Source organism: Orcinus orca, chromosome 9 (genome assembly GCF_937001465.1).
Source record: "Orcinus orca chromosome 9, mOrcOrc1.1, whole genome shotgun sequence".
NCBI classification, from domain to species: Eukaryota; Metazoa; Chordata; class Mammalia; order Artiodactyla; family Delphinidae; genus Orcinus; species Orcinus orca.
Window position 1 is genome coordinate 19,365,140 of NC_064567.1, and position 12,252 is coordinate 19,377,391.

Genomic DNA, 12,252 nt, shown 5'->3' on the forward strand with positions numbered 1-12,252 from the left:
CAGAAGGTACACAAAATGGTGCTCAACATCACTAATCATCAGGGAAATGCAAATCAGACCATAAGGAGCTATCACCACACACCTGACAGAAGGGCTATCATCAAAAAGACAAGAGATAACAAGTGTCGGGAGGATATGGAGAAAAGGGAACCCTTGTACACTGTTGGGTGGGAATATAAATTGATGCAGCCACTATGAAAAACAGTATGGAGGTTCCTCAAAAAATTAAAAGAACTACCATATGATCCTGCAATCCCACTTCTGGGCATATATCCAATAGAAATGAAAACAGACTCTCAAAAAATATCTGCTCTCCCATGTTTATTGCAGCATTATTCACAAGAGCGACGACATGGAAACAACCTAAGTGTCCATCAATGAATGAATAGATAACATACGCACACACACGCACAACCCCACGTTTCCACTGCAGGGAACAGGGGTTCGATCCCTGGTCGCAGAACTAGGATCCCGCATGCTGCGCGGCATGGCCACAAAACACACACACACACACACTGTGGACTATTATTCAGCCACGAGAAAGAAGGACATCCTGCCATTTGCGACAACATGAATGGACCTTGAGGGCATTAGGTTAAGTGAAATAAGTCAGACAGAGAAAGACAAATACTATATGTTCTCACTCATATGTGGAACCTAAAAGAGCCAAAGTCAAAGGAACAGAGACTAGAGTGGTGGCTGCCAGGGGCTATGGAAAACGGGAGATGGTGGTCAAGGAGTACAACCTTCAAGTTATAAGATGGATAAGATCTGAGGAACTAAGGTAAAGCATAGTGATTATAGTTAATACTGTATTATATAATACTTGAAAGTTACTAAGACAGTACATCTTAAAAGTTATCACCACAAAAAGAAATGGTAATTATGTGATGTGATGCAGGTGTTAGCCAATGCTAGGGTAGTCATCATTCTGCAATATTTAAGTATATCAAATCAACACATTGTACACCTTAAACCTACACAATGTTATGTCAGTTATTATCTCAATAAAGCTAGGGGGAAGAAAAGCCTTTCACCCATTTGAAAAATCATATTTCATCATAACGGAACATTGGAAAATGTATCCGCAAATCTACTTCCCAAAGAAGAAAAGTTATGATTTTAGGTGTATATTCTTAGTACTTAGTTGTATACTGGTCTTAGTACAAGAACGTACAAGGTTTCTAGGGGAACTGTTTACGTGTCTCTAAGTCATCAGTCTGATTCTCAAGTGAGTCAATTAAGACTCATTTACTCTGTGGCGGCTGATCACACTTCTTAACATGTCCAGCTATCGCTGAGAGGCCTGCCATTGATCACAGCGGGGTGCGGGGTGGAGACTGTACGGCGCGGGAATGGATGTGTCAGCGTAAATACCGCCCTCCTCCTGAGGAAGAACAATATCAGGCCCAGGAAATGAGTTAGGACTGTGATCTTTACATAAGCCAGAAAGCAAACTTCCATGGAGGATACAGACAACTTATCCTCTTAATTCCACCACCAACCAGCTTTGTGAAACTGTCAAATTACTGCAGCTTTCCCACTTCCCTGGGTAAATCTGGGATTAATAATAACGCCCCTACCTGTGATGAGGCCAACAGTAAGGCTCACTCAGGTGAGATGCCAGATGGCAGACTGCTTTGCGAAGCATAAATGCTACAAAACTACAGAACTCCGTGATGTCTGTGATGTTACAAAGAGTGTTCTCAAATTTTAGCATGTGTAGAATCATCTAGAGACTCCTGTGGGCCCTGCACTCAGGGATTCCAATTTAATCACCCCTCCCCACAGGGATAATTTGCATTTCTAACTTTCAAGTGACATTGGTATTGCTGGTCCTTAGACCTCACTTTGTGTAGTGCTGAGATTTTTTTAAAAATAAAAATCATTTCCTCTTATTTTAAAATTGTCTTCTTTGCATTTTTCTTAGTTATTCATTCATTAAACTTCCTGGGCACTTAGTACGTGCCCAGCCCTAAATCAGGCTGCAAACACAAAGTTAACCCCCCTCTTAAAAACTTACAGCCCAATCTGATTAGAGAACATAATGATGATATGGGCCAGGAACTAGAGGAGCCCAGAAAAATAAAGTATAGCCTAAGATACACACAAAGGTGCTCTAATCATATCTGACCTCACTCCTAAACATCACCAAGGGAAGAATTTCATTTGACACACTTTTTTTTTTTTTTTTTTTTTTAGCAGCAAACAGCTCAGCTTTTTATTGAATGTGTTACTAAAGAGGTTTAGTCAAAAAGAGCAAAGCCCAGGTCATCGTCAGACTCTTCAGATTCTTCTTTCTTCGCTTCCACCTTCTTCTCCTCAGCTGGGGCAGCAGTGTGGGAGGGGGCAGGTCACCTGCCTCACACCGCGGATGAGGCTCCGGATGCTGACACTGGCCAAAGCCTTTGCAAACAAGCCTGGCCAAAAAGACTCAACATTTACACCGGCTGCTTTAATGAGGGCATTGATCTTTTCCTCCGTGACCATCACCTCATCATCATGCAGGATGAGGGCCAAGTAGATGCGGGCGAGCTCCAAGGCGGAGGTCATGGTGCAGGCGAGCGCTAGGGAGGGGCTGCCAGGCGCGGCGCTAGTCGCCTGATGAAGTGAGGGCCTCACCTCAATGCAGCCTTAGCTTCCTCGGAAGGACGGAGTGGCTCAGCGGTAGCTGAGGAAAGCTGACACAAGTCTTTGTTTGTGTGTTTTTGCTATGAGAAAGATTCAGTGCCGGTTTGAGTGTGGAGTATCTTTGGATTATGACACCAACAAGCACACAGAAAATGAAAAGATCTAAGGCAGCTCCTACTATCTGCCAAATAAAGAAGTGGCCTTGATGCAACACGAAGGCAGACGCCTAAATAACGTTATCAATAACCTAAAATGTAGATTTTATCCGTCATTTCCTTAACTGGCCCCATCTCTAATATGAACCTCCTACAGCGTGCAAAACAAGAGAAATAAAAAGCTTTTTTTTTTTACCCTGACAAATATAAAATAAATACTTAAGAAATGTAACACTGATTAAGACCTCTAGCGCATTCAGGCAAGCTCCCTTTCTCCAGGGACTATAACCAAAGGACAACATAAGGATCAGAAAGACAGCTGTCCAACTGCACGTTTACCAAAGAGCTACGAACATTACCCACATTATTAATTCACCTGATATGCTAAGAGGCTATCATCTATTGCTTACCTGGGAAATCTAAAAAAAAAAAAAAAATGATACAAATGAACTTATTTACAGAACAGAAACAGAGTCCCAGACTTAGAGAAGGAACTTATGATTACCAGGGGGAAGGTTGGGGGGGGGGGCAGTTAGGAAGTGTGGGATTAACATGTACACACTGCTATATTTAAAATGGATAACCAACAGGGACCTACTGTATAGCACAGGGAACTCTGCTCAGTATTCTGTAACAACTAATTAGGAAAAGAATTTGAAAAAGAATAGATAGGTGTACATGTATAATTGAATCACCTTGTTGTACACCTGAAACTAACACAACATTGTTAATCAACTATACTCCAATATAAAATAAAATGTTAAAAAAAAAAAGAAGCAGCTATCATCAATTAATTTAAGTCTTACAAGAAAGTATGTAGATTTGGGACCAGTACTACCTTCCATGGTAATGAACTCTATATTTTAGTTAACAAATGGTGTAATAAGCCCCATATGTAAAGAAGTAATTCCTTTCATTTGTTCTAAAAATATTTTAGTAAAGCTGCAGGGGATTATATTCTAGTTGAGGAATAGTGGAATTTCTTCCATATGTCCCTGGTTCATCCTATTCATACTCTTCAGTATTTAGTAGTTGGGTGTATTTAGAGCATGTTCTCACTGATACATGTAATCAAAAGTAGAGATTTAATCAAATGGAATCATAATCACTGAAGTTAAATTTACTTGCTTCCCGCTTGCTTTGATTCAAATTAACGACTCGTCTAAATTACATCGAGGCCCTTCCTGATTCCAAGCATGTCCAGGTGCTACACGCAGTGCTTGGGAATGGCTACAAGAAGCCACAAGGACAAATGCTTGACCTTGCTTCAAAGCTGCTCTTAAATGATTTTTCTGTAAAATAAAATGACCAATTCCACCAAATCCTACATTTCAGATACTTAGGTGAAGAGTAACTAATAGAGAAAGAAGAGATGAAAGGAAATGCTACTTATTTGAAAAAGAAATACATGCCTGACTCTAGCCACAGATATAAAGAAATCACGAGAAATATTTATTTCTCTTTCCATAAACACTGTACTTGTACCACAAAACTGAACTTGGGGCTTGAGCCTTTTGACTGTCTCATAGATAAAACCACTTTGTATGACTGGCCTATTACAACAGTATGCCCTCATTTCAAGTTCTGGACTCTGAATTTTTAAAGTACATTTCTCTAACTTTTAGAGCAGTAATTCAATGTATCTCTCCAAATCTAAAGCCTGCAGAGACTGAGAAATCGGGGGCTGGGGGAGTGGGGAGTTTTAGGAAATGAGGCAAATACCAACTATGAAGAACAACATGACTATAAAGTGGATGATTCAATGTTAGAATTATTCAGCAAGTATTCATCTAACACTGACAATCAATTACATGACAGACACTTAGGAGGCAGAAACGAAAAGGGTATACAGTCCATTACAATACAATGTAATAAGTGTTATGACTATTTAAAAGTAGCATGGCCACTCCTTCAGATTCCAGATCAAAAATATAAAGACTAGAAGAAAGTTTGGGAAATTTTATTTATAATCTAAGAGTGAAGAAGTTCTACACAAAACCCAGACACTTTAAAAGAAAACATTGATAAATACAACCTCATAAAAATAAAAACAATGTATACATGATCAGACATCATAAAGTCAAAAGAGAAAGAAGCTGGAGGGTAATTAGAATATAAATCCCAAAGAACTAATTTTCTTGATATATAAAAAGTTCCTGTAAATCAATAGAAAGACAAACATACTGGAAAAATAGGTGTTCACTACTTTTCAGTAAGGAAATAAAACATTATTTGACCACTGTACTATTGAAAATTTCAACTTTTAAACAAGTCGGCTTTTAGGATAGGATAATGAACCATCCTGTACCTATCACCCTGATTCAATAAGTATCATTTATCACTAATCTTGTTTTAGCTATATCTACACTCACCCTCAACCCAGATTATTTTGAAGTAATATATCCATATATAACATAGATATCATAACAATGAATTACTTTTTACACAAATAAGAAGTTTAACCTCACTCAAATTTTCTCTAAAAAATACAAATCAAAACCACCTTGGAAATACCATTTTTCACCGATCAGACTGACAAAGACAAAAACATTTTGATAATACAATCTGTTTACTAGAGACTACAGGAACTCTCAAACATTATTGATGACATGAAAACTTGGTATTATCTCTAAGAAAAACACACTTGGCAATAATTATCAAAATCGAATAAACCACAAAAATCTAATCAACCAGCAAAGAACTCTGAAAATGGCACAGCAAGAATCGGATGCTCTCCTTCTCACATCTTATATGTCATCGTCAAGGTAACTGCACAACTAGAAGAATAACTAGCAGGTGCTATCAAATGAATGGAGCTTGATAACTACAACTTGTATAAAACAAAAGTAAAAGCTGCCTTACTTTATTAGTTAAAATACACACACACACCATCCCCCCCAGACACAAGACACACCCTAATGCCCACCTACCCAGACCAGATTAGGTCCCCATGGTTATATGCTCTCATGGCACATTTTGCTTTTCCTCTGCAGCACTTATCACAGTTTGTAATAATACACTTATCTAAAGGTTCTCTTATTAATGCCTTTCTTCCCCTCTAGACTTTAAACTCCATAAGGACAGGGATCATGTTGTATTTGTGTGGCATTTGAGCCCAGTTCCTGGTCCATGACTGATATTCAATATAAGTGGAATTCATTCTTTCATTCAAAATATATTTATTATGGGTCTGGTGGGCTCTGTGCCTACATTCTGGATATATGGTGCTGAACAAGGCAAACTAGTTCTCTCTTCTCTTGAAGCTTCCATTCTAGGAGTAGTCAGAAAATAACCAAACATGCACACACACACACACACACACATTCACACACACACATTCACACACACATACACACCATAAAAAGTAACTTAATGAACATGATCCAGTTGATCTGCAAACACATACTATGTTTTTCCACACTAATACCCCCAATCAGCATTTCTATTTGTAATGATTTCTTTTGATTAAAATAACTTGAGTAATACTTTAAATTAATTCTTAAATAATTTATTTTTCACTATAACTTAATAACAGTTGCAAAATAAAGGGGGGGGGAGCCTATAACCTTACTATCCAAACACAACTACTTTTAGCATTAAAGCATATTTCTCTCCCGTTTCTTCCATGAATTTTTCCTCAGTGTAACAGAGAGCACAGAATATGCAGTGTTCTCTGCTTTTTATATCAGACGCTTAATCTTCCCTCATTCATAAAAGAGATCAAGGAACATCACAAAATGGTCTCCTTCCAAAAAGGGAAAAGGTCTCCCTGGCAGCCATTGTCCATTCATTCAATCCTTTCTGCCCTCTTCCAGACCAACAGTCTTACCAAAGTGGAGCAGGCCTCCAGCACCTCCCCAGTCTGCTTTCACTTTTAACCAGGACCACTTTCAAGTAAGTCAAGTAGCTGTTACACGCCAATTCTTCTCTTTTCCCACATTCTACTCTCTCACATATTCTTAACAAGGTATCACACCTTTGAGAAGATTTTGTTCCATGTATTTTTCACGCTTTTCTTATTTGCTAAATAGTAAAGGACTTCCTATAGCTTTTCTGAACAAAAATGAAAATGCTCATGAGCTAGATTTTGGGAAAGAACCAATAGCTAGGCAGCAGGAGTTGAAGAAACTGGTTATGAGCTGCACAGGCTGCAGACCACACAAGCCATCTGATACTGAAGACATTGCCTGCCTTTCTGAGGAAATTATGGGTAGCAGGTGGTTCTGGGAGATTTAAAAAGCCCTTGTTACCCTAATGTTTATCAACTTGGCAACAATAGTAGTTGAATATTTTCCTTTCATAGTAAACAGAGGTTTATAGACACTAGATAATGAATGAACAGGAAGACAAAATATTTCTCCTATAAATAGACAATAGATAGGTTGGGGGGATCAAGAATAAAATAAAATAACAAGTGGGTGACCAAAGTGATTTTTGAAAACTGTCTGTGAAAGTATTCTGGCTCTGCAGGAAGTGAAAGCAAAACAGAGTTCACTAGTCTGGTTCCTACTACTTTTCTAGCAAAATAGCACACAACATTAATTCTCTTTACATAAAGACAAATGAAAACAGGCCTGTAATGCATCACAACCAGAATATATTTAAGAAGATGATGCTGAACAATGAGACTTTTAGGGACAGTTACAATCCTGGTGCCTAGCCTCAGAGTAGCATTTATATGCTAACGATTTGGAATAGGTTATTTCATTGGGGGGTGGGGGTAGTGAGGGAGAGAATCATTTTGTGGAAGAAGGATTCATGGTTGTTTTTGCCTATGCTCCAACTTCCTTTAAGGAAAACAGTCTCTTACACCTTTAACGTAAGATTTCTTGAATGGTAAAAGATAATATTAATAATAATGTAAAGTATTCTGACTTTACTTCTCTCTAAAATAATGTCACTCCCACCTCCCAGTACAGTTTAACACAAGGTATCATGCAAGCTTCAAGGATAATCTGACAATATCCTTTCTAAACTTCTAAACTTCTAGAAGCGACAATGCAATCACTTTTGAATGAAGTTTCCCAGGTAATTAATTCTTGAGGAGTTTTAAAGCATTTGTTGGCACACAGCTACCATAGACTAGCTCCAAATTATCAGCCATGTGGAACACCAACCCAAGAATTTAATCTTTGATTTTCGAAAAGAGTGGTTCCAAATATTTGCTTACTCTGTACTATTTTATCTAATAATAAGGAGTTTTGGCCCAAATTTTCATATTTGTACAATTTTATAAAATGGGATCATGTTATAGGTATGAAATCAAGTCAAACAGCTTGTTCACTTGCCGGTGTCCGATATATCCTACCTACAAAGGCCTTTAAAATACTGACAAAAATGAAACTTAAAGAGGGAAAAATACCCTCCTGCTGACTCATTCTTCACAGAGAAACATTTATTATTTCCTGGGGCAGTATGCCGAATTTCCACTTCTGTTGCTGTAATTTCCACTTGTGAATTTTGGAAGGTGCCGAAGGAACGGAAGAGGAAGAGGTCAAAATCCTAGGAAAGACACACTGCTGCTAAGGGGACTGTAATGAGAACTACAGAACAGTTACTGACCCGTGCCCTTTTCGTTTTATTTCCAATATATACTATAGTCATGCTATTTCCCTATGAAAGTTCACTGTACTCATCTTGGGACTTGCAGCAACTGGGCAAACAGCAAATCAGAATTCTGGAGTGTTCATTAGTAAGGAGGCAAAAGGTCTACACAAAAATCCAGGCACCAGGCAAAGAAAGAAGAAAAGCACAGTTCCATTCAGAACCATTCCCAGCTTCTCTGGATCACAGTGTGAGTGATCAATGAACATGAAAGTTGAGAAAGGAATGAAGAATAAATAAACTTATGTATTCACACACACGCACAAATGCATGTAATGGTACCTATTGGCACTGCTCTACCAAGCTCTAACCATATAACCTCATCTAACACGAGCAACCCTGTAAGACAGGTTCTGTTTTCCTCAGTTACAGAGCTGAAATTCAAAGTCAGGTCTGCTCAGCTCCAAAACCCATGCTCCTCAAAACATGTGCTTTGAAATACTCTGTGGCATAAGAGCGGTGGAGAATGTTTTCTTCACCAATCGTACTTCTAAATGAAGTGTACAAGGGAATTAGTTTTTGAAGACTTCTAAAATATAATTAAGATCACTATTATTTAGAAAAACAAAAGAACATAGAAAACAAACAGAATACATTATTTTCTTCAAAATTTTAAAGTGGGGAACTCCATACTAAGCTATTATTATTTCTCCTTAAATTTGTTTATCTTCTTTAAAAAAAAAAATTTAAGTCCTAAGTACAAACAGAATTTCCTTCACGACGTGTCAACAAGATTATGAACTCTGTCGAACACACACTATCTCACGCCTCCCAGGAACACACATTATTTGAGCAACTCAGAAGAAATGCCCTACTTTGCCCTCTGTTCTCAGATAAAATTGTAGTTTCCATTGGCCTTTTCCCTTCAAACGACAAATTCCTGCCTTGCCCATATCTGGTGTACGTGGAGGGCTGGGGAATAGAACAGAGAAAGGGAAGGAGGGAACGAAGATCCATGTAGAGTGAATCTTGGATTCTCTAGGAAAGCCTCAATTTGAAGTATCTTCTCCCACCATCAGATGACATTACACTAGTGTGCCCTAAGCCCTGGTTTGGCAGACATGAGCTCCCAGTGTATCACAGTCAAGACCGAGTTAGGATCAGAGGACAATTTCAGTTTTCCCCTTATGAAAGAAGAATTATGAAATCCAAACCTTATTAGTTGTTTTAAGTACATAAAGGAATCCCTGAGACTGATTTGCCTATTGGCAAATATCACTACACATTAAAGAAGAAAGCATGGGACAGAGGAAATACCATGGACTTGCATTCAGCTGGAAGGCCAGCCACTTGTTCTGTGACCTTGAGTTAATTACTTCATCTCTGAACCCCAGTTTCCTTAACTATAAAATGTGGATACTAAGTAATCAGCTCAAAAAGTTATAGTGAGAATTAAATAATATACATAAGTTGCCTTGAATATAGTTAAGTGCTTAAGAAATATTCAATAATTGCTACATTCTTTCATTTGAGTATGGACAACATGCTTTAAAACTTCTCAACTACCTCAAAAACCAGCTGAACTATGCCTCTTCAAGCTGTTTTCACCAATCTGAGTTTGTATGGGCCACAGTATACAGAGTTCAAGAAACAACATAAACCTAAGATATTTACTTACCCCACCCACCCTAGAAAAGGTACAGTAAATACAATGATCAAAACCACAAACCATGGTACTTCCCTGGTGGCACAGTGGTTAAGAATCCGCCTGCCAATGCAGGGGACATAGGTTGCATCCCTGGTCCAGGAAGATCCCACATGCTGTGGAGCAGCTAAACCTGTGCGCCACAACTACTGAGCCTGCACACCACAACTACTGAAGCCCATGTGCCCTAGAGCCCAGCATGGCTCAACTACTGAGCCCACGTGCCACAACTACTGAGCCCACGTGCCACAACTACTGAGCCCACACGCCACAACTACTGAAGCCTGTGCACTCTAGGGCCCATGGGATGCAACTACTGAACCCACGTGCCTAGACCTCACACTCCGCAACAACAGAAGCCACTGCAATGAGAAGCCCGTGCACTGCAACAAAGAGTAGCGTCTGCTCACCTAAACTAGAGAACGCCTGCACACAGCAGTGAAGACCCAACGCAACCAAAAAAAAAAAAACCCACACAAACCACACCCCCACCTACCTTGGTTGGTTCTCAGCCGTGAGGTTCTCTCCCCTCTGGTAACCACTGTCAGCCACCTGGGTTGTAGACCTCTTCACAATTTGCTTCAGCTCCCGCTCCAAGCGTTCTTTGATCGCCTTAACTGTCTCTGGGATCTTCTTCAGTTTGGCCAACCCCTTGATGAGGATACCCATAAAAAGGGTGCTGTTCTCCTCTGGATCCAACTCCAAATCCTCCTTGATGTCCTGAAGGTTTATCTCCTTCACTGTAAAAAAATTAATAAATAGCCACAGATTCTATCAGCAAATCAAAAAACAGAACGGGTCTAAAAAATGCAGTTATTCCCTTAAAGGAATCAGAGAGGTTTTTCAATTAAATTTGAAATTAAATTATACTTACACAGTAACTATCAAAGAATCACACACACAAAAACAGTTACGTTCCTCATATTAATACCCATCAATTAATAAGAGAGAGAAGAAATTAAAAGTAAGCAAATCTCCACAGAAATTTTTCCACAGACTACCATTTCTACAGTGAGTCATTTATTAACATTGGTGACATTTATTAACCTTCACTGTTTATAAAATGCCATACTTGGTGCTGCAGGAGAATTCCAAAGAGCCAGACCATAGTCTAAAATTCCTACTTATTAGTTAGAGATAAGTAGCTTGATAAAAAGACATCATACATACATGTGGAACAGAAAAGGTAAATAAGTTAAAATTATAACCAATAAGAGAGATGAAGAAAAAGAAAGGAAAAATAATAGGTACAAGTCAGACAAGACGGAGGAAAAGAGTAATGAAGAGTATCTCATAAATACAAAAGAACAACATTCTATTTTTATTTATAAACATGTCCACCAAAGCATCATTATCTATTGAAGACAGGTCTTACTAAAGCATGGAAGTTTTCTGAGTAGTATTATATGTCGAAAGTCTCTGCAGATGTTTAGACTACAGCTTTCATCCAAACCATCTGGTTTCTAACAGTGGTTCTTAACCCCTGCAGGAGCTGGGGAGAGGGCAGGGCTGGGATCTGAGACTTCTGTCACCTACTGAAAACCACAGGCCTTTCCCTCGAACTAACATGTATATACACAAAACTTCTCATATGACTTCAGGGGTTTCCACAACTATCAAAAGAACTACAGGTTGAAAACCTCTGGCCCAAAAATAATTCTCTCATTTTACAAATGGCTGGATTAAGATAGACAAAAGCAAAAGTGAATACCAGCCTAAAGATGGACCCTAACAAAGTTGTCCCCATCCTCCCCTCCTCTAAACAACTGAAAGGTTTTTAAAATGTGATATCCTGAAAGAACATATACATTCTTTACTAGATTCAAGCTCAACTGTACAACACAAACCACTCCAAGTTGTTCAACACCACTGGAGTGTTTTGAAATCTACTTATTTAAGGAAGAATGAAATATCCCAGTATATGGAATAAGTCCTTCTAACCACTGTATAACATCTCTGAAACCTCTACTTCAGATGACATGTAGGCTATTCTCAATCTCTTTTTTTGCTCGCAACTCATAAAATGCACTTAAGTACGAACATTTAATGTTCATTTAATGACACCCATGATATAATTACTTACACAAATTTGTTCTTAAGTGAATAAGTCCTCTACAGATTTATGCATAATTCTGCTGCCTTACTTCACCTCACTAGACCCCTGAAACCCACAAGAGAGAAGCACACAGAGAATGACCAAATCCATATGGTTTCCTT

The 12,252-nt window shown here is 38.7% G+C and overlaps 1 protein-coding gene and 1 pseudogene across 2 annotated transcripts in view; both read right to left on the reverse strand.

The window, feature by feature from the left end:
* Positions 1-12,252, reverse strand: part of EXOC4 (exocyst complex component 4) — an 811,980-nt gene that overhangs the window by 704,022 nt on the left and 95,706 nt on the right. For both annotated transcript variants that reach the window (XM_004272179.4, XM_049714951.1), the window contains exon 6: positions 10,532-10,775. In XM_004272179.4, coding sequence (XP_004272227.1) covers positions 10,532-10,775 — 244 coding nt within the window. The remainder of the gene's footprint in view (positions 1-10,531; positions 10,776-12,252) is intronic.
* On the reverse strand, positions 505-4,759 carry LOC125965438 (60S acidic ribosomal protein P1-like; annotated as a pseudogene).